The sequence below is a fragment of the Stomoxys calcitrans genome, chromosome 1 (assembly GCF_963082655.1).
Source record: "Stomoxys calcitrans chromosome 1, idStoCalc2.1, whole genome shotgun sequence".
In the NCBI taxonomy this organism is placed as follows: Eukaryota; Metazoa; Arthropoda; class Insecta; order Diptera; family Muscidae; genus Stomoxys; species Stomoxys calcitrans.
In genome coordinates this window covers 44,462,825-44,488,959 of record NC_081552.1, presented here as the reverse complement: position 1 = coordinate 44,488,959, position 26,135 = coordinate 44,462,825, and the positions used below count along the sequence as shown (strand labels likewise).

Sequence of the window (26,135 nt, the reverse complement as noted above, 5' to 3'; positions counted from 1 at the left end):
TTACTTTTAGCTTGCTTTAGAAAAAAAATGTAAAAAAAGTATATTTGATTAAAGTTCATTCTAAGCTTTATTAAAAATGCATTTACTTTCTTTTAAAAAATCCGCAATTACTTTTTGGGCAACCCATATATACCAAATGAAAGGTCTGGAGAAGGGCGTTTCATTGGAAAAGGGAAAAAATACTGGCTACATATGGGTCACTTCTGAAGATTTAACGAAATTATTATAAAATTGGGTAAAATTTTAGATTTTTGTCTCTATCCTAAGTATACCTCATCTGAAAGATCTTACCTTTACGTTGAAGCGCTATTCATCAAAATCGCTTGAAAAACAACTGAGGTATTGCAATGTTTTTTTATTATTTCTCAAGGCCCATTAACTTCCATGGAAATTGTTTTTACATTATTGGAATCAGCACACCAAGCTACACAAATTATATCAATTTCAGGGAGAACGGTGAGGGGCTCGTAAACTACATTTAAGCCGTTTTTTATGACAACAATCAACACCACACAAACGAAAATCAATATTCCAGCCCGTGTGTTGCTCATAGTTATTCCGTGCCGAGGGATATCGTACAGTCAAGCAATTAATGTAGAGCTGACGAAATATCGATGGCACTATCGATACTACCGATATTTATTTTTTTGACTGAATATTGATTGATATTTTTCCAATGGATATTATCAGAAAAGTTAATTTTTTTGCAAAATTAAACAAAAATAAGCGATGCGAAACTAAGTCTATCCTTTAAGATTAATTGCGCCTATAGAGGGCGCAATTTTCATCCGTACAATGATTTCTCTGATGGCTTCCAACTGATTTTATTGATCTTGGTTTTATATGGTCTGTGCATTGATATTGCTTCTATATACATAAATCGATCTCCTGATTTTTAGTTCTCATTTTCGTTTGAAATATAGGAGATGGGAAAATAACGATAGTATCGATATTTATTATTAAAACTATCGAAAATATCGAATGTTGCGATTGTGGATAGTTTGCCAGCTCTTAATTCAGGCCTCTAAAGAACTACAGAATGAAGAAAGGACTAAATTCCTGGAGCACGGAAATAGGTGTTCGCCCATTATTATGTGTCTGCAGTTGCGGGGCAACGACACAAAAGTTGCTCAACGGTGTCCAGCTTCTCTTCGGCATCAGACATCCCGCAGAAGTCCGCCTCTTCATGTGGCCAGCGCGACGTCAAAGACTTGACTTGGGCAGTCAGTAATCCTATTGGCAGCCCGATCCTCCATGGTAAGTGACATCCTGTTTCGCGATATATTTGGTCAAAGAGCCCTGTCTACCCTGCAATCCACAGCACTAGCCCGCGACCCATTCGCGCAGTTAACGTAGAAAACGTCCACCCTACAAGGAGCTCCAACAGGGTAGGGTTCACTGATTCCGTACATGATATTTGCATAACAGCGATCAATCCATGGGCAGACCGTCGACCTCCTCGTGTCCTGCCACCCCTTGGTGGCACGGTGATTAGCAAAGCCTTTCCCATGGTGCGAAGAATCTCCTTGCCTCTTTAATGAATGCCGACCCCATATAATCCGACGCAAGAGCCTTCAGCGCCTCCTGAATGTCCACGTATATCGTGATAGTCCGATCGAGCAGTCGCTTCCGCATTGAAAACATCTCCAAGAAATCCGTTTAAAGGACGCTAAATCCATCTTTAAGCCTACATGATTCCCTGATTCAAGGAATTCAATGAAAACTTGTGCCCGTTGACACCATTCAGTTTTAAGCATTTCGGGTATACCCAAGATTCCGGGAAAGCGGTAGACGCGCAGCTCAGAACCCCTCTTCGGGTAAACTACTTCCAAACCGTCAACAAGGAAAACTCCGCTGGTAATTGAGACGTCGCGACGCATATAGCATGCCGCCACGCCGCATCGTCATCCACAAGCAGATTTGAAGAATGTTTAAAGTTGGAGGAACAACAGTTTCCTGACACTCTCAGTCTATGGGCAATACTCGTTGCCACACACATCCCACATAAAGGTACAAAAAGATAGACAGTTGTTGTTGTTGTAGCAGTGTGTTTTACACTGAGGCGGCAGACCTTGCCGATGAAGAACTCCATCGGGTCAATCCGGTACGTACAACCGGCTGCCATGGAATTGAAGATAGATAGTGTAAGAAGTTAACAAAGAGTTTTAAGCCTATTCTGTGTGTGATGGACCTGTGGGGAAGATGATGTGGCATTGAAATATCTTCTCTGTCACTACCAGCCTTTCATGGCTAAAATATTCTGACACTAAGATGTGGATAAGAATGCAAAACGACACGGCATTCCTGGCAGAGAACTACATAAGACCCAATATTTAGCACTCATTAGACACTTATGAAAAACACTCAATAGACACCTATTTTTGTCCCATGGCAGCCGGTTGTACGCACCGGATTGACCCGATGGAATCCTCATTGGCAAGGGCTGTGTTCGACGGCCTCAGTGTACGTGTTCGACGCACCCCATCTTAGTCGCGGAGTTCCTGGGTCTTGACACTCAACAGAATCAAGCAGACGAAAGATAGAACACAATAAACTGCTACAACGACAACAACACCAACAACCTATTTTTGTTTCACATGCCACCACATAACTTAAACTTAAAGATAAGTTATGTGGCATACTATTTAAAGTTGTAACTTAAAAATTAAGTTATAACTTAATTTTTAAGCGGCATGCGAAACAAAAGACAAGCAATCCCCTGGCAGCGGGTTATACGTACTGGATTGACCTGATGAAGTTCTTCATTGGCAAGGGCTGCCCCCTCAGTGTACAACACATAAGATTCCATAAAATGTGTTTCATAGGTGTCTATTGTTGAGTTCCTGGTATAAACTTTGCGATTCTCGATTAAACATCTTATGAATACAAAAAAGCACCATCCTAACTTTACAAAACACTCAAGAAATCAAATATATCTCTAGATTTATTCAAACTACATATATTTAAATTTCCCTCAATACGGATGCAACCTTTGCGCCGTGTGCATCATTGTGGTCAGTGCCTGTGGTCCAGCTGTCGACAATGTATGCGGCGGTGGCCCTGTATGTGTTGGATGCGGCGGTGGTCCCATGATATGAGTCGCCATGGACATGCCCCCGGCTGGATTTGCATTTAAACCTATGTGATGCGCATGTAAACTATCATGATGATGTGGTCCCAAAGTTGTTCCAGGCGTATGATGATGATAATGATGATGAGGATGACTAGGCGGTGGTGGTGGTCCCAATGTTGGTAAGGGTTGTGTATGACCCATTAGTGGTAGATTTAATAAATTATTTGTTCCATGTGTACGAAAATGTACACTTAAACTACCAGCCGAATCAAATTCCTTATCGCAATCGGGACATTTGAAAGAATCATTGACCACTGTTGTATCAACTATTTCATCATCCTCATCATCACTACGCTCTGCGAGATTGGGCAGTTGGTGAAGTTTTCTTTTATGTGCTTGCATATCACGATGACGGCTAAAGGATTTTCCACATATATCACAATGGTGATTTTTTATACCTGTATGGGTAATCATGTGTTTGGAAAGATCTCCCGCTGTGTAAAATGATTTTTGGCACACCGGACAATGCTGGTCCCGTATGCCACTGTGAATCTTGAGATGAGATTGAAAATTTCCCAATGCTGAAAATTGTTTGGAGCATATTTCACATTGCAATGGTTTATCGCCAGTGTGCACACGTTCATGTATTAAGAGATTATATTTTTGGGTGAAGCGACGGGGACAAAATCTACATTCGAAGGGTTTTTCTCCAGTATGTGTGCGTATATGCGTCTGAAGCTGTGCAGCGCATTTAAAGGTTTTGTTGCATTCATAACAAGTCTGTGGAAGTTTTGGCAAAGGCTTGGGACCACGTTTCTTGTGCTCTTCTGGAGGTTTTCGTTGATAACGAGATCGACGTTTGCTGTGCGAAAGAAAAGGCAATGAACAAAACAAAGTTTCGTTTCTATTAAACGACTAACCTTTTCTTTTTGTTCCGTCTAGTTTCTTCATCTTCATCATCTTCTGAGGCTGTGGAGTTTCCAGTTGTATAATTATGAACTTTAGTAGCACTACGCAATGGCAACCAATTGTTATCAGTATTTGTTTCAGCATCACATATACTGCAATTATTATGGAAGTTAGTCTGAGAGACATGCAATGAGTTTTAGACGATCTCACCCATAACCTGCAAGTCCTAAATACTGTCTCAGTCGTATATCCGAATTTTCGCACTCCTGTTTAAAGGTAAATGCCACCCCCAGTCTGTATATGCAATTGTTGCAGATAACTTCGGGTAATCCATCCTTTTTGTAAACATGTATTTTGGCACACATCATCATCATACTCGATGGCATCATACTGAATTCTGTACTATAGATGGAGGTCAAGGCACCCTCTTTAAGACATATTCGACAGATTTTATGTAAATTGTAATCCATTTTTCCCAGTTATTTTTTAGCACTTCCCAAAAGCAGTACCATATAAACTAATTTTTTTTCTGAGTCTACACGTATATTAACAAAAATCAGCTGTTCAGTAAGAGTTGCCATTATCATATATTTTTTACTTTTGTGAAATACATATGGACCGTTCGCAAGGCGTATTTAATAAGGTGGTCTCACGCGAGCAGCTGTTAACAGCCGGCCATGTTTGACAGTATTAAGATGTCAGATTTTTGTTTCGATTCTCTTTCTTGTTATCTTCTTTCTCGCATATTCTCTGCTCATGTATGCACACGTATCCACACAAGCGCACAAATTTCTTTACCTGTGTTGCCAAAACGTCGATCAGCTTAATGACAAGATGGCGGATTGCCCCGTATGATTTGTGGCATAAATACATGACATAAATACCAGGTAGTGCACCGTAAACAGGTGTGTGCAATTTTTTCTCGCGAAGTGCACTGTCTATCAACGAGTTTTGGTTGTGTGTGGGTATTATATTGAGAACCATCCCAAACACAAACTACGAAAAATGGTGCGAACTAGAAACATACACAAAATCATAGTTGCATTAATCACTGATTTTGACAGATGGTACTCAATATTTTTTTGTTGGGCAACTTCCACTACCTGTAAATGAATATATCTTGATAACAATAAAGAGAATGCAAACAAAAATCTGACATATAAATACCGTCAAACCTGGTCGGCTGTTAACAACAGTTGGCGTGAAACAATTTTTTAAAACCTATGGTTTATTTCAGGACGCACTTATAAGGTGAGGTCATGCGAACAGCTAAGTTCAATTTTTTAATTTTTGTTTTGATTTTGCAATAAATCTAAATGTCTTATTTGATTCGGTATTCCAAACATAAGCATGAAAACAGTGTTATAATCATGACATGACATGACAATACATCTTTAAAACTCATTTGAACAAGATAAATTGTAAAACAACGTTTACTTCCAAAATTTGCATTTACGGTTTTCGCCAATCAAGATAGTTTTGTTAGGGGTAGATTTTTGTAGTTATGCTAATGACGCTACCTCTTAATTGTACCGGTCCAGAACTAACCTATAGATTTCGATTTGGTTCACTATTTCCCCGATAGTGGCCAAGGAATTGGAAATTTTTGAGAGACAAGTTCTCAGAAGATATGTGAATAAACATTATATCTGTCACACGAAAAAATACTTCAATACACACATATACGATGTCTCGGGAGTTGAGCCATTATTAAGGTAAACGCTTATATTATATTTTTATATTTATATACTAATAGTTTCTTATTTATGTATCCACAAACAATATTTTTTTTGCACCCCGAGTAAGTACATGTGAGCAAGATAACTAATACTAACAAACATTTAGTTACAATAAGAATTTTGGCGATCGGGTTTATTTTACATAAGAAAACGGCTTGTTGCGCAGCAACTGTGATTGTGTTCTTCTTGGGCGTCGTGAAATGTAAATTTTCACTAGATGAAAAAACAAGTTATAGCGAAATAAACAATTTTCAATAGTATTTTCCGCCTATTTTTTATATGGAATTTCACCGCGAAACCCGAATATAGTACCAACCTATAGTTCAAAATTCCTACCGAACTGTTGGAAGAAAAATGAAAAAATAACACCATACGACAGGACGTTCAGGCATCGTTCACAATTCTTTTAAAACTGTCGGAACAAAAATTCCTACAGAAAAACTTTCCAGAAATCGTTCAGAATTCTTTACGGTGCGTCGGAGGAAATAATTTTAAAAAATGTACGACAAGAGATCAAATATCGTTCAGAATTCTTTCAGAACTATCGAAAAAAAAATTCTTACAGACAAGCACTCTAAAAATCACTTCGCACTGTCGGATGAAAAATTCAAAAAAACTCCTATCCTTTCAGAAATGTCGCAAAAAAATCCATCAGAAATCCAAACGGAATTTGGAACGATTTCGATAATATCCTTTCGGAAGAGTTCAGAATTCGTGCAGAAATGTCTGACATCCGAAATTAGGTTCACTGGGATGAGAGAAAGAAAAACACAAACAAAGACAACGTCCAAAAAACGGGGCTGTTTGCTGTGATTGTAAACATAGAATTGACATCTTAATGCCGTTAAACTGACCGGCTGTTTTCAGCTGTTCGTGTAGGACCACCTTTTTAAATCCACTTTGACCACCTGTGTTCATTCCACACACGTGGTAACAAAATGTTGCTTTGCAAAAATAAAAAGGAACCAAACAAAACATCCCTCCGACACGCCGTACAGAAATCGTAACGATTTCGTTCTTAAATGTCGGAATAGAAAAAAATAAATGCCCTCAACTTGTTGAACTGATTTCTTTCCATTCTTCATTGAGAATAATGGGTTATCTAGTATATGCAGAGTCTGTGTTATCACACACATGTTTGAAATTCGCTAAGTCGATGACTCGTTTTTATAATCGATTTTTTTTTATACTCTTAAAAAGTCTAATAATCGATTAGTCGAAAATCGACTTTTAGTTCCTTAGCCTATGGTCGTATGTGAAAAATAAGATTTTAAGACAGTTTACACGGTTTGCAAATAAATGGAATAAAAAGAGACAGCCATGAATTTCTTAATACAATATAGTGTTTAAAAATTGCAAACAAGTAAGAAGTTTCGTTTAAAAAAAGTGAAGACGGCTCTTGGTTTATTTTTTTACATATAGAAATCGAAGAAGTCGTCGCTGTCTAGAAACAACAAAAAAAATATTCTGTGTGTGTGAGCGAGCGACGCAAATTCATTCGCCCACAAAAACAAAAGAAGCCCCCCTGGAATTATCTTCGATTGATCCAAGGGAAATCAACAGCAGCGGGCGCACCACACGCACATTTGAAGAAGGCTAAAAACAATTGTTTTTTGTTTTTTCTTAAAAAAAATTCAACAAAGAGAGCCATGAGCAATAGCGATGGATCCATACGCTTTAGCGACCACACACTTGACAAGGCCACAAAGGCCAAGGTAACATTGGAGAATTACTACAGTAATTTGGTGACACAATATGGGGAACGCAAACAGCGCCTGGCCAAACTCGAGGCCCAACTAAAAGACGAAAGCCTAACGGATACCCAGAGGCAGGAGAAACGTTTACAACATGCCCAAAAGGAGACTGAGTTTCTACGTCTGAAACGTTTGCGTTTGGGCGTTGAAGATTTTGAGGCATTGAAGGTAATTGGTCGCGGGGCATTTGGTGAAGTGCGTTTGGTGCAGAAGAAGGACACAGGCCATGTGTATGCCATGAAGGTTTTGCGTAAGGCTGATATGTTGGAAAAGGAACAAGTGGCCCATGTACGTGCTGAGCGTGATGTATTGGTGGAAGCCGATCACCAATGGGTGGTGAAAATGTACTACAGTTTTCAGGTAAATTTAGTCTTAACTTTATTTGAATCATTTTGAAAATGTTTCGACTTAAATTGGTCGAAAGGGGCTTAACCATAAACACTGAGAGAATAGCTTAGATAATGTTTTACTCTTTGCTGCTGCATTGCCTGTTTATCTGCTAATTTTCTTTTGGCCAATTTGAATACGATCATATAATTTTTTTTTGGCCAAAATAAAAACAAAACCCTATGGCGTTTCTCTATGACTCATGTACACACATATAATAGTTTTTTTTTTTTATTTTTCGGTGTTTACAATCGCCAAACGCACTTACACTATTCGTTCAGATTTGAACAAATACATCATTCAATGCTCATATGTGCGCTTATGAAGAAGAAATCTGCTTAAAAAAACAAATGATCTCTTCGGTTTCTGCTCTCAATGATGCTAGCTTTTGTTCGATGATGTCGATTATGATGATGACTGAGTACTGATGAACTTGCCCATCATCTGCTCTGGCTTTCATGCTTGCAGTCGTCCACTACATGATGTTACATTGCCTTATGAGCTTGACAACATCAAGATAACGTGAATAATTAATTGACAAAATGCCTACGAAGTTGCGCGCTGATTCAATTAGCCTTTCTGCCATATAGGGAAAATGGAAGACAGATATGAAAGAAAAACCACGACAAACTGCAATTGTGTTACGCTTATGAAAACATAAACAAAAGCCTGGATGATATGGTTTTACACAACATTTTTGGGTATCCCTCCCTACACAATGTGATGTCATGGTATCACTGCTCCTTATTGATATATAACACTGTATCACTTAATAAATAACAAATGTAAATACTCGTAGAACGTAGGAGATAGGAAAACATGTAAAAGATAACTTGTGAACTCCACATGAAAGCAAATGTTAGATTTTTTATTGAACATTTATTTGTATTTCCGGAAAAATTTGTACATATTTGAAGAGAATCGAAAAGAAGTAGGTGTCCCACTACTACTTTGGACTGTTTCAAATGTCTCAACAAAATAAATTGCGAATAAAAGCTATAAATGTGTAAACCTTGACCACGGTCCGATACTGTTGATAAATCTTCACAATTAAAAATCAGCTTCGACGGTTTAGAGGCTCTGCTGCTAACAGTAGCCATACACTTAGTTCTTGTTCAAACTCGAACTGTCATAAAAACCCTTTACAAGTCTAAAGGGGCTTTAAAAGCAAGGTAGAAAATCTAAACCTTGAACATATTCCGATTCTGCATATAAATCACCTCCACTAAGGAACAAATTCGGCGGTTTTAGAAGCCCTGCTGATAACAGGCAGATGTTGTTCAAAACCCTTGTGGGTATAGATACGTGTTTCGTGGACAGAGAGACTGGGGTTTCGGCAAACGTTTAAGAAGCATATTTTAGATCTGAAAAGATGATGGAAATTGTTATAGATGTTGTTTAAGGCATTGTCAAGAGTGTCACGAACTTCTTGAACGCCTTGCTTAAGAATGTATGTCCTAGGGCTAAACCTAATAGTGCTCCTTGGAGAGGTTCCAGAAGAGGTTCAATAAGGCGTAAAAAGAGCACCACAGACCAAAAACATTTATAAGAGAATTTCTAGATGAACTAGTGAAATTCTAGATGGATTTCTCTATCGACTCATTAATAACACGAGATCCTGAAAATTTCTAATAGACTGATTCTCTGAATTCGAAAGCCACAATGATTATATTAATTTCAAATGCAAATAAAACCGTATCAAACCTAACCGAATGGAATAAATTTTGGCACCACATATTTTGGAACATTGAGCTTCGATCTGTGTGGTGTTCATCGTTATCATAAAAAGTTCAGCTGAGATTTACTGAACGTGTCTATAGGTTGCAGTTAGTGGATAATACAGAGTAACTACAAGTGCAGTGGTGGGCAAGCAGTTAAAACGGGTGAAGTGTTGCAGTCAGACAAGGCGAGTTGTTGGCGTACCACACGAAAACGAACTAATAAGCACCACACACTTCCTCACATGCAAAAGTAACTACTACAGCAATAACATGAAACCGTTAAAAGACTGCCCAGGTTGATAGGTACTAAGGCGTACACAGAAAGAAGTTTTTTCAATCCCATGGCAGCCAGTTGTACTTATCGGATTGACCGGATGGAACCCTTACCGACAAGGCCTGCCGCCTCGGGGTACAACACACTGATACAATAACAAACATTTTTTCAATTAAAAATTTAATTGAAAATAAAAATGTTTTCAAAATAAAAAAATATTAATTCAATTAATTTTTTTCAATTACGATCGTGATCGAGTGACAAAAAGAAAAAAATTAGTGGTCTAGGCAGTAAGTTCTTAAAAGCAATAGGTCTGTTCGCAGACCTTTCCAGTAAAAATTTGCAGGAGAGTAAGAATAGCCTTCACACTCTTTTGCTATTATTTGAACTAAACAGCAGGTTTTCATAAAACAGATGTTAGATGCTGCAAATTTCTTCTGAGAAAAAAACCTGCAGTAGAAATTTACAAGCTCTCAATTACCAAACACCTGAGTAAAAATGGAGAAATGGTTATATATAATTGGATCTAATTGTATCAGATTGAATCTAATTTGATACAATTAGATCCAATTATATATAACCACTATTGGATCTCGAATCTATCCCTGATATAAATTGATCCAATTATATATGATAATATCTAATTTGACCTTAAATTAGAAAAAAATTTCTGTTTTTTTATTTTACATCTAAACGTTATTGTTTTTATTGAAACACTTATTTTTTACTATTTTTCCATATAAGTGCTACGTTTACTTTTTGCCGCCAGTGGGGTTTGAAGATGGCTCTCCTCGTTTGCTAGTCAGATGCGCTACCAACTCAGCCAACCATTTGATTATAATGTGCGTGGCTAAAGTTAAACAAATACAATTGGTTTATTTTAAGAACAAGCAGCATCGTCTTTTGCTCTCATAAATAGTCCTTTTTTTTTGCCTGCTCCTCGAAAGTGGATATGAATTTGAGTTTACTCTTTGTGGGGTTGGGTTGCACTCAAACCCAACTTGTGTAGAGTATTGAGTTCCTTAAAAAAACCTTTTTTTATCCAATTTCGATGAAATTTGTAACGGTGAGTTTAAGTAGTCTACCATATTGGAAATTTCGGAAATTTCAATCATGTTTTTAATTGGATCAATTAAAAAATTAATTGAAAATTATTTTTAATTTTTTTTATCAAATGTTTTCTAAAACAAAGTTTCTTTACAATTTTTTCTAAAGAAGCTATAAAAACAAGTTAAAAAAAAACAAATTTTATAAAATTTTCTCTAAAGGCCAAAATGCAATATATTTTTTTTTAAAGAAAAATATTTTTTTAGAGATTTTTTAAACAAAAAAAAATTGTATAAAAATTTCCTTGAAAGAAAATTAGCCACTCAAATTCTAAAAAATTTTGACAAAAAATTTCGAAAATTTTATAAACTGGAAATATTTTTAATCAGATTCGCAATGAGTCAGCATGCTGTGCTGAAGAAGGTGCGGATATTAATCCGCCCCATGCCACTGTGGCCATGGGACTAAAAAGTAACATCGAAAAGAAAATCTAAGGTAGAAATTGCGTGCTATTCACAAAATCACAAATCCATGCTACACCCCTAAGTTCATGTCTGGTATTAAGTGCCGGTTTCTGTTAGTCGCGAAAGCCGGCAATGACATAGTAAATGCTCCAACGTCTCACCATCTTCCCCGCATGCTATACAAATGTTATCCCATGGCAGCCGGTTGTGCACACCTGATTGACCCGATGGAATCTTTCATCGGCACGGTCTGTTGCCTCAGTGTACGTGTTCGTCCTTTTTTTCGTCATGGGAGAGGCACATCCCGGAGTGCCTTCTCTGAACGCTTCAGGTCCGCGCCGGAAACCGAACTGAACCCCGGACCCTGGTTCGGTTCGGATTGCCAAAACCGCCTCCATCTTCGGTCGGTGTCGATGAGGTGTACCCAAAGCAAGGAGTGGGTACAATTCCGATCTTGCTCTGTCAAGATCACACTGAATATTTCTTGTAAGGTGCTGTGCAAATATAGACAGCAGGCGTCGTCATCGTCGCCTTCTGCATCCTCGTCGTCAAACTATGTGGTCAGGTCCGGTACTGCCGAGATAGAGCTATACAACGTGTACATAAAGCTGGTTGGTGTCTGTGTCCGAATTAAGGGCCAGGCTTTCAAGCCCGACATAAGTGGGCTACTATCTGCCCATAATCGTCTGGTTCTAGGGGACTTTAATGCGCATCACATTTCATGGCATTCTCCCTTAGGTAACGACCAGCGGGGCATAGCTGGCAGAGCAGATTGAAGGCTCCACGTTTTGCACGGTGAATGAGGATGCCCCCACTAGCAGTACGAGGAGGTGTAGCAGCTCGCCAGACATTTCCATTGCATCCACTGAGTAACGTATCCTGGCAAGCTGTAATTTCTTTGAGATCAGTCCACCTCCCTATCGACCGAACACCAGACTTCATACCCTCTGAGCGCCCGACGTTTATCAGTCAGAAGAAGACAAATTCGGCTGGCTTCAGGGAGTACACCAATATCCGCTTAAGTAAACTAACACCCCCCTCTAAGACATTAAAGCAGCAGCCACTCGCTTTATACCAGCCGGAACCAGAATACCCCGAGTGCGGCCAAATTTCTCGACGCAGGCAGCGTGATGGGATTCGTTCCACTAACTCCAGAATCAGCGAGCTGAATCTGGAAATAAACAGGATAGTCAACGAACATAGGCGGAATTTGTAGCTGGGACACTTGGAGCAAAGTAAATAAGGCACCGATTTAGGCAAGCTGTAGTCTACTGTTTAGTCACTCTCCAACACCGGTAGAAGGGATGACAGGACCTCAGTCATTTTATTCTGCATCCCGAGAGTGACAAGGCTAGGAGGAGAGCCATTCGTTGTATCCGCGGTCTCCAAGCTGAAAAACAGCCATCAAAATTTACGTGGTCGCAGTTACGAGTGTCATCCGTAGCGCCAAGTCATCCAGAGCGTTGGGCAACAACGTAATATCTACATTGATGCTGAATAATCTGGATCTTCCTGGAGTCGAGCACCTTACAACTGTCCTCAACCTGTCTTCGAACACTCTTATTGTACCCGATTTGTGGAAAATAGGCAGAGTGATCCCGCTACTGAAGTCTGGAAAGGACCCGAGCAAGTGGGAGTCGTACAGGCCGATCTCCCTTCTCTCACCAGAAGCCAAAACGCTTGAGGGTCTACTTCTCCCAAACATTGTTGGAAAACTTCGATTCGCTGAGCATCAGCATGGATTTCGAAGACTGCACAAAAAATGCTTTTCATGCCATCACCGCACACATTTGCATTGGCTTTAATTAGCCTAGGCCTTGTGATAGGACGGTCCTCGTGGCACTGGAACAATCAAAAGCATTCGACACGGTCAGCCAAACTATTTGCGGACATCCCCAATACGTCACTCCAGCCAGGGCATTGTTTACTACAAATACACATAAGGTGAGTAAGGAGCTGAATGTGATAGGCGATGGAGTAACGATTACGACCAACAAGATTCCCAAAATACTTGGTTTCACATTTGACGGCTCTTGCACATTCTCCCCACATACCACAGCAATTTACTCTAAGGTCAAAAGTAGATACAAGGTCATTTGCCGACAACACTTGGGTGCACAATCCCATCGCAGCTGGTTGTACATACCGGATCGACCCGATGCAGTCCTTTATCGGCATGGGTTGCCGCCTCAGTGTACAATACACTGCTACAACAAAAACAACAACTTGAGATGCTGACAAAGAAACAATTGGCCAGCGTGGTCTCATCAGCTATGTGACACGCAGTGGAATAATATTCAGATCTGTCAGAATGCCGCTCTTTGAACTGCAACGGAATATCTCCTCAGTTCTAACGTGGGCCACCTCCATCAGGAGACTGGATATTTGTCTCGCGCGAAGACATAAGAAAGTTCTGACATCTTAATGTCGTCAAATCTGGCCGACAGTTAACAGCTGTTCACGTGTGACCACCTTTTTAAATCCGCCTTGGATAGCATGGAAGATGTTTCAAATCGTATAACTGACACAAGATTTGAGTCGAGTGCAAGAGACTGTTGCCAACGGCACGGTTTTGGATTGACGGATCTCTGGTATTGGCATCTGGAAGTTCATGTTACACGGATTGATCAAAGTTAGAGGACAAAGTGGTCTACATCCATGGTTATCCGGATGGTTAGAAAACTAGGTTATCGCTGGGAGGAAGTAACAAGTAAGAGTGTGCTAAGTTCGGCCGGGCCGAGTCTTATATACCCTCCACCATGGATTGCATTTGTCGAGTTCTTTGCGCGGTATCTCTTTTTAGGCAAATAAAAAATAATGAATAAGAACTTTATGCTATTGGAGCTATATCAAGTTATAGACTGATTCGAACCATAAATGAATTGAATGCTAAACATTGAGAAGTTATTGGAAGTCATAACAAAACACCTTATGCAAAATTTCAGCCAAATCGGATGAGAATCGCGCCCTCCAGCGGCTCAAGAAGTCAGGATCCAAGATTGGTTTATATGGCAGCTATACCAGGTTATGGACCGATGTGAATGGAACTTAGCGCAGTTGTTGGAAGTGATTCCAAAACATCACGTGCAAAATTTCAGTCAAATCCGACGAGAATTGCGCCCTAAAAAGGCTCAAGAAGTCAAGACCCAAGATTGGTTTTTATGGCAGCTATATGAAAACATGGACCGATTTGGCCCATTTACAATCCCAACCGACCTACACTAATATAAAATTTTGTGCAAGGGCCAGCGTGGTTCAATGCTGCAAGTGAGAGGTTGGTACAATTTTGATATCAAGGGCCGGCTTTCAGACTCCAGCACTTAGGTGTGACATAATACCAGACATGAACCAGCACATGGGCAAGGAATTAAGGATTTTGTAAGCAGCACGGAATTTTTTACATGGTCTTTAAGGGTTACTTTTTGGATTTAGAGCACAAAAATGGTCGATCGATTAATGAATTTGGTTGATGTTGTTGTAGTTGTAGCAGTTTATTGTACACTGAGGCGGCAGCCCTTGCCGATGAAGGACTTCATCGGGTCAATCCGGTACGTATAACCGGCTGCCATGGGATTGCCGAATTAGGTGTTTGTCCATAGTGTAATGGATTCTTTAGCCGTCTTTGGGTCTATATAAAACAAACAAAACTTTTTTTTATATTTAAGAAGATATTCCAAAAATGTTAATTTCTATTTTTTTTTCTTATTCTTTTTACTCCTAGGATCCATCAAATCTTTATTTAATTATGGAATTCTTGCCTGGTGGTGATATGATGACTTTATTAATGAAAAAGGATACTCTCTCAGAGGAATGTACACAGTTTTATATAGTCGAAACGGCATTGGCTATAGATTCAATACATAAATTAGGTTTCATACACAGAGATATAAAACCAGATAATTTACTTTTGGATGCCCGTGGTCATTTAAAGGTAAGTTAGAGAATTCAAAGTTAAAAGGATGGCTTTTAAAAAGATATTTTTTTCTTTCAGCTCTCTGATTTTGGATTATGTACTGGTTTAAAGAAATCACATCGCACTGATTTTTATAGGGATCTATCACAAGCAAAGCCATCAGATTTTATAGGAACATGTGCAAGGTATGTGTTTGACGGAAAATTTCTTTTATCGGGTTTTTATATAGTTTTTTATGTTTATTTCAGTCCCATGGACTCTAAGCGTCGTGCGGAATCATGGAAACGCAATCGAAGAGCTTTGGCTTATTCAACTGTAGGCACACCTGATTACATTGCTCCCGAGGTCTTCTTACAAACTGGCTATGGACCAGCCTGTGATTGGTGGTCGTTAGGTGTGATTATGTATGAAATGCTAATGGGCTATCCCCCCTTTTGTTCGGATAATCCCCAAGATACGTATCGTAAAGTGATGAATTGGCGTGAAACCCTAATATTCCCTCCTGAAATACCCATATCAGAAGAAGCCAAGGAAACCATTATAAAATTCTGCTGTGAAGCCGATCGTCGGCTAGGCTCCCAGCGAGGTTTAGAGGATTTGAAGTCTGTGCCGTTCTTCCGTGGTGTTGATTGGGAGCATATACGTGAACGCCCCGCCGCCATACCTGTTGAAGTGCGCTCTATAGATGACACGTCCAATTTCGATGAATTCCCTGATGTTTCATTAGAAATACGTAAGTCTGGTTTTAGATTTATTACTAAATGTAATCATAGAAGTATATTGAGAGTTATGTTAAAAAATTTATTAAGAGTTAGAAAATGTTTAAGGGTTGATAAATGATGGTAGGCCTTTTTAGAAGTCTCCAAAATGTTTGCCATTTTATATAACCTCTTAGCTTACTAACTCCCTCTATGGTTGTTTAAGTTGAACACTTTTAGTGGGTGGCTTGTATTCTTGCCATATATCATGCACCAGTGTGTTCAACATTTATTCCCCCTTTGGAAAAAAACTTTGGAAATTTCGTAGTTAGTCCAAGAGACCTAAATGTCTTGTTGAATGGTTTCCATAGTTCCTTTGGTATAAGACTTTGAAATTTCGTAGTTAGTCTAAGAAAAGTAAAATTTTTGTTTAAATGTTTGCCATGTATAACCGTCGGTTTGTCTTTAGTAAGCGCCATATCAATATAGTTTCTTTTTCCTTTTTTTTGCAGCCACTGCACCCTTGCCCCAGGGCAGTGAAAACGCTAAAGACTGGGTCTTTATCAACTACACATTCAAACGCTTCGAAGTACGAAATTAAGTGTGAGATCGAGTTTACGTTCTTATGTTTTGTTGATTCCAACTAAAGGAATATTCTGTTTTTGTTTTGAAGCCCAGCCCCCCTTAAGGTCAGGAACTTAAAGACTTGCAATTTTTTGTTAACAAATCAAGCGAGGGCTTTTTGATTATGTATAATGGCTTAAAATGTCTAAATTAGAAATATTTACTTGTGAAAAAAGAGAAAAAACTCTGGCAGCATTTTCTATGTAAACCATTAACGGTGTTTTTACGGCAAAGCAATAAAATCCAATTTAAATTGAAAATTATTTATATTTATACTAAGGTTATGTTAAGGATAAGTAATGTCCACATATGGACAAGCAGCATGCATCTGCATGAATGTTATCTAGGCCCGCTTGATATACCGGTTGATCTAGAAGTTCTCTCTTGTAGCGCTGTACCTCATGCTCTAGATCATGTAGATCTACCTTAAGGCTTCTGGGCGGAGGATACCTATCCACAAGATGAAGATTTGGATGGTCTCTGCGATAGCAGCGCAGAAGGTATTACTTGGACAGCATGACAGTTATGTCTTCGCACGGGTAGGATCTGTTGTTGTTGTTGTCGCAGTGTGTAATACACTGTGGCGGCAGCCCTTGGCGATGAAGAACACCATCGAGTCAATCCGGTGCGTACAACCGGCAACCATGGGATTGGTAGGATCTTTGTCTCCTGATGGAGGTGGTCCGCATGAGAACTGAGGAGAAAGCCCGACGCAATTCAAAGAGCGGCATTCTGACAGATCTGAATATTACTCCACTGCGTGTCATCGAGCTGACGAGACCCCACTGGCGGTGCATAACTTACCACAGACTGGCCAATTGCTTTGTACGTGGTCATCAAAATTTCTTGGTCAGCACTAGAGGTGAGCACGTTGTGGTGAGTTGTCGTGTCACGTGATTCCACGTGAGTGGAATCCAAATCCAATCACGTGATCGTGCATGACCGATGAATGGCGTATATCGATTACGGTTTACAATGAAATGTTTAATCATTAGTTGGCCTGGCCTGGGCTGATTGAAGCCACGGTAAATGTGGGCGATAAGGGCACTATCGATATTTTATTTTTTATCTGAAAATCGATAGATATTTTTTCTATCAATACTATCGACAAAGTCAAATGTTTTGCAAAATTGATGAAAAATAAGCGATCCGACACTGAATATATCCTATTGTATAATTGCGGCCATAGAGAGGACAATTTTTTTTTCATTTTATTCAGAAAATGCAACTTGAAACCACGCAGTGGCCAATTTAAATAAATTACAATGAACTACTCCTTGTGTTTAATATATATATATATAATAAAGTAATTGCGGATTTTTCATATAGTCGGCGTTGACAAATTTTTTACAGCTTGTGACTCTAATTGCATTCTTTCTTCTGTAAGTTATCAACTGTTACTTTCAGCTTGCTTTAGAAAAAAAGTGTAAAAAAAGTATATTTGATTAAAATTCATTCTAAGTTTTATTAAAAATGCATTTACTTTCTTTTAAAAAATCCGCAATTACTTTTTGGGCAACCCAATATATTATAATAATGACTTAAGACTAAGATCGCAAAAAATAGCTACTCACTGAAAATATTGAATGTTGCGATTATCGATAGTTAGCCAACGTTATCTGAAAGCCGGATGGCCTTACCAATTAACTTCCAAGTATTTTGCCTTGTTTGGACGTTTTGATGAGAAGGGGACTCCGGTTGACGATGAAACACCACACTGGCGTTGCACACTTCACTTTCCGCTACCTCGGCTGGCTTTAAAACACTGCACGCCATAACTATGAACACCACGCAGGCTGGAACTTTGCGCTCCATTCTGTGTGGTGTTCTTCGTTATCACGTGAGCTACAGGGTGCGTCAACAGGTTGTGTATAGTGGAATACTCCATACGGAGTACCTGGAACTGTAGTCATAGGCAATCAACAGTATCGAGTAGAGAGTCTCAGTGAGAGGTCGTTTGGCACCGTCTCTTGCTTAAATACAGAGTGCCTGTGATTCTCGATAAGGGCTGCCACATTAATTTGAAAGAAAATCAACACTGTAAAGAAAAAAATCGGCATTTTCGGCACTTCAAATTTAAAAATCGGCAAAAATCAAAACATTTGTTTTAACAATAGCACGCATAGTTAAATTTGGCGGAAGTTAGACATGAACCCACCATTATAGTTTTTATTTTAACCGGGTAAAAAATACACCCTATCTGATCTTCAACTGTGACCATATTTACTACGGATATAGAGGGGTCCAATGCAGCCCAATCTTACAATTTTTTTTTTGCGAAATCATAAAAATTTGTTATTCATGTGATCAAGCAGGAGATGGGTCAAAATGTTAGATATATGGTCCTATTTAGATCGGATTCGGAGTGGATTTCAGGGGTCACATAAAATTCCATATACCAAATTTTTGCAAATTAAGGCAAAAATACGTGTCAAATGAACTCAAGAAGTCTAAACGATTGATTTTCATGGCATCTATGTCCAAATTACTTCTGATTTGGAGTATATAGGGTACATATATATAGGGTCAATAATAATAAGCATTAACAGAGAAAAAAATGTAATCAGGGGACCTGTATTTATGGCAACTATGTAAAATTTTCCCTTACAACTCTTTGCACCAAATGTTAGTCGAATCTGGTAAAAGGTACGCCTTTTGTGAACTGTAGAAATTTAATCTGAGATGGGTTGACATCAAGATATGGCCTAGCTTCGAGCTTAATCTGCCCAAAATAAAAATACCTCTTTTAAAAAGACCTTTTTTCAAATTCTTAAAAATCTGCATTTTTAAATAAATCCTAATCTTATAAAAAAAGACTAGTATCAATTGGACCCCAGATAGCCGGTAGTCTTTAGGGTCCATTGTCTTATTACCTTTTCGGACGCAGGCCTAACTATGAAATCTTCGTCCAATAAGAGTACATTTACATTGGCCACTAAATCCGGATGTATGTCCTTTTCGGGATTTAAGTGCTAAATCATCTGTGTTTTTTCGCAGGCTTTACCATACAAAAATAAATCCAATTTTTGCAGGATTTATTTTTTAATCGCAAATAAACCCGATTTCATGGCTGAAAATCGATAAAAGTACCAAAATATGCAACTGTTTTCAAGAAAGGTGTATGGATGTGTGTGATATGCACATTCATGTATACGCATGTACGCTTGTGTATGTCACTAATATCCCCAAAAAACGCAGTTTAAACGGACAGTATTTGTTTTTGAATTTAGTTAAATCTAGATCTTGAAAATTTCAATGTAAACGTGCTATAAGTTGAGAGAGATCTACGAAAACTGAAGATTCGTGTGCTCTTTTTCCTAAAAAAAATTAAATTCTGGGGATGTTGTTGTTGTCTACTTTTAGAAAAAAATATCTAAATTTTTCTGAAAGAAATGCTGAAATTTTTGTTAAAAAAAATTTTTGCAAGCACTTTTTTAAAAAAAAAAAACAAAAAGAAGTATATATCACAAATCCTCTTTTTTTGAGAAAAAAAATTCACATACTTTTTGCAGATTTTCAGTTGATTTCTCCGACCTTATTATCAGAAGAAGTATCACTGATCAGGAAATGTATCACTAGCACTTAAAAAAAATATCATAGGCAACTTCAAAAGATAGGTTAGGTTAGGTAAGAGTGGCAGTCCTTTACAGACTCACTTAGACAATTTTAAGTCCATTGTGATACCACAGTAGCGACAGACCCCTGCACTGGTAATCCAAGCACGCTACTAACTCAGCTACCTGTGCGCCCAATGTCGATTACATTCTCTAAAAACATGTCTTATTATCAGAAAAATAGGCCTTATATCAGAAAAACATTGAAATTTGTTTGAAAAAGGGTCCACAACCTTTTTCTAAATAACTATCTGTTAATTTCTTTTGTGAAAAAAGTGTGATATAATTTGTTAAAAAAGAGTATGTGACATATTTTTCTGAAAAAGTCTTATTTGTTCTCGAAAAATTTTTAGGAAAAAATAGTCCGTGACATATTTTTCCTGTAAAAATTTTTTGTGACGTATTTTGTCGGGAAAAAGTGTCTGTGGCTTTTTTTCTTCTGAAAAATGTGTCTGTGACGTTTTCCTTCTGAAAAAAGTGACTGTGACATTTTTTTCTTCCGAAATAATTGTGTGATTTTTTCCTGCAAAAAGTGACTGTGACTTTTTTTTTGAAAATTGTCGGTGACATATTTTTTTTCTTAAAAAGTGTTTGTGACATTTTTCTTCCGAAAATAATGTCTGTGACACTTTTTTCCTCTAAAGAAAGTGCCTGTAACTTTTTTTCTTCTAAAAAATTGTATGGCATTTTTTTCTTCTGAGTAAAGTTTCTGAATTTTTTTTCTGAAAAGAGGTACTGTGACGTATTTCCTAAAAAAGTGTCTGTGACATTTTTTTCCTTCTATAACATTTTTTCTCTGAAAAAGTATCTGTTACATTTGTTTCTTCTGAAAAAAAAAATGTGTTTGTGATATTTTTTTTTCTGAAAAAAAATGGCTCTGTAACATTTTTTTCCTCTAAAGAAAATGTCTGTTACACTTTTTTCTGAAAAAATTGCATGTGAAGCTTTTTTCTTCAGAGAAAATTGTCTAAAACTTTCTTTTTCTAAAAAAGTGACTCTTCTGAAAAAGTGTCTGGACAATTTTTTCTTCTGAAGAAGTGCCTGTGACAATTTTTCTTCTGAAAAAGTGTCTGTGACGATTTTTTCTTTTGAAAAAGAGTTTGTGATATATTTTTTTCTGAAAAATGTGTCTGTGACATTTTTTTCTTCAGAAAAAAGTGTCTGTAATATATTTTCTTCTGGAAAAAGTATCTGTGACACTGCAAAAACTGTAATTTTTTTCTTCTAAAAAATGTCTGTGATTTTTTTTTCTGAAAACAGTATCTGTGAATTTTTTTTCTTTTGAAAAAAGTACCTGTGAATTTTTTTCATTTTGAAAAAAGCGTCTTGTAACATTTTTTTCTTCTGAAAAAATTATTTGTGACATTTTTTCTTGTCATATTTTTTCCTGCTGAAAAAGTTTCTATGACATATTTTTTCTAAAAAGAGTGTCTGCGACATTTCTTTCTTCAGAAAAAGTGTCCAGAACATTTTTTTTTTTGAAAATGTCTGTGACATTATTTTCTTTTGAAAGAATTACCTGTGAAATTTTTTGTCTGCAAAAAGAGTCTGTGACATTCTTTTCTTCTGAAAAAATTATCTGTGACATTTGTTCTTCCGGAAAAAGCGTCTATTTTTTTCTTTTGAAAAAATTGTCTGTGACGTTTTTTTCTTCAGAAAAATAGTCTGTTGATTCCATTGCAGGATATTGTCCAGATTGTTTAATGTTCTCTATTCAAAGAATAGTATAGCAAAAAAGATTAAAAAGTCAGCAAAAGTGTGTTGTTGCTAGAAGCATTTGACTGGTTATCCCGTATAGCGATTTCGATTTCGACCAAGAAATATCATCAGCGGGCTGTGACATTTTTTCTTCTCCAAAAAAGGGAATACAAATACAAAAAAAAAAATAAATTTTTCTTCTGGAAGAGGTGTCAGTGACATTTTTTCTTCTCCAAAAAAAGGGAATATACAAAAAACAATAATACAATTTATGAAATATAAATGTTCATAAAATTAATTTAGTAAATAGTAAAAAATAAAGTATGCATACAGTTTAGCTTTTTAAAATATTACAAATTTTTATTCAAATATAAAACCATAATAAGTTTATTTCTTTTTGTATTTCTTGCAGCCTCAGCTCCAATGCCCCAAGGCAGTGAAATTGCTAAAGATTGGGTCTTTATCAACTACACATTCAAACGCTTCGAAGTACGAAATTTAGATTGAGGCTTAGCTTTCATTCGTTTCTAAAACAACGCGTGTGTTTTGTTTACAAACTTCTTTTTAAGTTTAACTTAATATTTACAACACCAACAACAACAACAAAAATTACACAATCTATACTTTACACCCCCTCTACTTCACAATGCAGGAAAAAAGTTTATATTCTTTTCGTTATCATGAAGAGAAAACAAAATATAAAAATTGGGAAATACAAAACTCAAGCAAAATAATCCAATAAATATCAAAAATGGCAAGAACATTGGACTAAGGTAATTTTGCATTAATTTTACAAAAATGTTGCTTAAAAATTTTCAATATTCCCTTATTATTCAAATATAACATGAAGTTGTAACAATTTTCAATCGTAATTAAAAAAAAACGTAAACATTGATCATTTTAATAGAAAGCAATTCGAAATTTTGTCAAATACTATTTTTTTTTTTAGAAATTCTAGAAATTTTATTGATTTTTTTCTAGAAATTTGATCGATTTTTTCTATAGAAATTTTTATCGATATTTTCTATGGAAATTTGTATCGATATTTCTATAAGGGATTTCCAAGTTTTTCCTATAGAAAATATGATTTTTTTTTAATTTATTTTCCTTTCGGATTTTAACGGACATTGTTACGATTTTTTCTAAAATGAAATGGCAAATTTTATCGATTTTTTCCCTAGAAATCTTTTATCGACATTTTTTAAAAGAAAAATTAAAAAATAATGAAAAGAAATTGAACGATGCAAAAATCTATTGACACATATGTAAAGAATTTTTTTAGAATAAAAAAGAACATTTTTATGAAATTTTTTACATATATAGAATATAGGAGATTTTGCTTATAGAAAATTATATTGAATTGGATTTTCAATAGAAATTTAAACGATAAAAAATTTATTGCCGATTGAACAAATTTGTTTTTATAGAAAAATAGCATCGAATTTTTTCCATACAAGTTTTATTTTTTATGCCCTCCACCATTGGATGGGGGTATACTAATATCATTATTCCGTTTCGAACACCTCGAAATATTCTTCTAAGTCCCCATAAGGTACTCGTATGTATATTTTCGATCGTCATGACATTTTACATCGATCTAGCCATGTGCGGCGGTCCGTTTATTGAAAGAACGCTAACTTTCTAAGGAGTAAAGCTAGGCGCCTAGAATTTTGCAAAAATACTTATTATTAATGTGGGTCGGTTGAAATTGACTATATTTCTCGAGACTCTAGAGAGCACAATTCTTTTTGGCTAAAATTTTGACTTTTCCTTTGACCTCAAATAGTTATACTAAGTATGGTTCGAATCGGTCCAATGCCTGATATAAATCGTGTAAAATGATCTCTCGAAAATACTTCTTGAGTCTCACGAGTGTGCAATTTTTTTCCAATTTTGTTGAAATTTAGCAAGATGAATTCTCATCTGACATATAATAGTTATTATTATTAGTAAAGTCCGAATTGGTGTATAACCTGATAAAGTTCCTTGTTGAGATTCCATTGCAGGATATTGTTCGGCTTTAGACCATTGTTTAATGCTTTCTATTCAAAGAATAGTATATCAAAAAAATTTTAAAGTCTGTAAAAGTGTGTTGTTGCTAGAAGCATTTGACTGGCTATGCGTATCGCAATTTCAATTTCGACCAAGGAATATCATCAGCGGACGGTGTCAAATGGATCATGGCGCTTTACAACCATCCCAACTAGAGTAGATTGTAAAGCACACATCTGAATTTGAACAGGGCTCTTTAAGGCAACTTGTTATACAAGCCCAATAGAAAACCAATCACATCTTACTTCCCTTATTCAAATCCAACTTATCCAACATTGCTAATAGCAGCAAACACAAACATCTATTGCAAAACTCTTTTGTTCTTCGCACGGCGATCGCCCAACGGTTGATGCTGCCAGTGTTGTTTTGCCTATAGGTAGTGACCTACACCACATGCGACGTGCCTTTCATTTGGTTCGACTGTTTGCGCTCTCTTTTTTCGGTCTTAAAATCTTATTGAGATTGAATTAGTGATATAGCTCCCATATAAACTAATCCCCCGATTTTTCTTCTTGAGACACTAAAGGGCGTAATTCATATACGATTTGGTTAAATTTTCCCACGATGGCTTCTGCTATGATCTCCAATATGGTATATGGTCCAAATCGCTCCTTAGCCGAGTGTAGACTCTGTATATAACAATATCTGGATTTGACATCTTGACCACCAACAGAAAGTAATTCTTCTTATAAAAATCCCATTATCCTTTTTTAGTTTATACCAATAAAGAGGCCACATGTAAAGAAATTGACAAATGCGATCCTTAATAGAGGATATATAACTTTTGGCCCAGCCTTGTTATACCCACCACCGAAGGATGGGGGTATATTCATTTTGTCATTCCGTTTGCAACACATCGAAATATCCATTTCCGACCCTATAAAGTATATATATTCTTGATCAGCGTAAAAATCTAAGACGATCTAGACATGTCCGTCCGTCTGTCTGTTGAAATCACGCTACAGTCTTTCAAAATAGAGATATTGAGCTGAAACTTTGCACAGATTAATTTTTTGTCCATAAGCAGGTTAAGTTCGAAGATGCGCTATATCGGACTATATCTTGATATAGCCCCCATATAGACCGATCCGCCGATTTAGGGTCTTATTCCCACAAAAGCCACATTTATTATCCGATTTTGCTGAAATTTGAGACAGTGAGTTGTGTTAGGCCCTTCGACATCCTTCGTCAATTTGGCCTAGATCGGTCCAGATTTGGATATAGCTGCGATATAGTCCGATCTGCCCATTTAGGGTCTTGGGCCCATTAAAGCCACATTTATTATCCGATTTAGCTGAAATTTTGGACAGTGAATTGTGTTGAGCCCTTTGACATCCTTCTTCAATTTGGCCCAGATTGGATCAGATTTGGATATAGCTGCCATATAGACCGATCTTCCGATTTAGGGTGTCAGGCCCATAAAAGCCACATTTATTATCCGATTTGGCTGAAATTTGGGAAAAATTTTTGTTTGACGCCCTTCGACTTCCTTCGCCAATTTGGCTCAGATCGATTTTGGGTCTTAGACCCATTTTGGGTCTTAGAGTCACATTTATTATCCGATTTTGACGAAATTTGGGACATTGGGTTATGTTAGGCCCTTCGACATCTATCTTCCATTTGGCCCAGATCGGATCAGATTTGGATATAGCTGCCATATAGACCGATTTCTTGATTTAAAGTTTTGGGCCCATAAAAGGCGCATTTATTGTCCGATGTCGCCGAAATTTGGGACAGTGAGTTATGTTAAGCCCCTTGAGATGCATTTGCAATATGGCACAGATCGGTCCAGATTTGGATATAGCTGCCATATAGACCGATCTCTAGGTTTTAGGTTTTGGGGCCATAAAAGGCGCATTTATTGTCCGATGTCGCTGAAATTTGAGACAATGAGTCGTGTTAAGCCCCTCGACATACTTCTGCAATTTGGCCCAGATCGGTTCAGATTTGGATATAGCTGCCATATGGGCCGATATCTCAATTTAAAGTCTTGGCCCCATAAAAGGCGATTTCGCAGAAATTTGACACAGTGACTTATGTTAGCCTTTTCAACATCCGTGTCGTATATGGTTCAGATCGGTTTATTTTTAGACAAAGCTACTGTACTTATCATGGGCAAATTAGCAATTTGTAGTTGCATTTTTTTTAAAGAAAAATTTATGGAAATT

At 37.2% G+C, this 26,135-nt stretch overlaps 2 protein-coding genes across 4 annotated transcripts; one reads left to right on the top strand and one right to left on the bottom strand.

Moving 5' to 3' along the window:
- Nucleotides 1-2,926: 2,926 nt before the first annotated feature.
- LOC106093524 (zinc finger protein 32) lies at nucleotides 2,927-4,505 on the bottom strand. Its single transcript, XM_013260584.2, has 3 exons — nucleotides 4,193-4,505; nucleotides 3,994-4,134; nucleotides 2,927-3,935 (listed from the first exon to the last, which is right to left on the bottom strand). Exons 1-3 carry the CDS (start codon nucleotides 4,450-4,452, stop codon nucleotides 2,975-2,977), a joined length of 1,362 nt encoding a protein of 453 aa, XP_013116038.1. The 5' UTR covers nucleotides 4,453-4,505; the 3' UTR covers nucleotides 2,927-2,974.
- Nucleotides 4,506-6,955: 2,450 nt separating this feature from the next.
- LOC106093526 (serine/threonine-protein kinase tricornered) lies at nucleotides 6,956-22,676 on the top strand. 3 transcript variants are annotated; one of them, XM_013260587.2, is made up of 5 exons: nucleotides 6,956-7,835; nucleotides 15,090-15,299; nucleotides 15,360-15,466; nucleotides 15,530-16,014; nucleotides 22,328-22,676. In XM_013260587.2, the coding sequence occupies exons 1-5, from the start codon at nucleotides 7,371-7,373 to the stop codon at nucleotides 22,420-22,422; spliced, it is 1,362 nt and encodes a 453-aa protein (XP_013116041.1). In that variant the 5' UTR covers nucleotides 6,956-7,370; the 3' UTR covers nucleotides 22,423-22,676. The 3 variants fall into 3 exon arrangements, with proteins under 3 accessions (XP_013116041.1, XP_013116042.1, XP_059216646.1); XM_013260588.2 differs by lacking the exon at nucleotides 22,328-22,676 and adding an exon at nucleotides 16,492-16,863 and having other exon boundaries at nucleotides 6,957-7,835; XM_059360663.1 differs by having other exon boundaries at nucleotides 6,990-7,008; nucleotides 7,144-7,835; nucleotides 15,360-16,014.
- The last annotated feature ends 3,459 nt before the right edge of the window (nucleotides 22,677-26,135 follow it).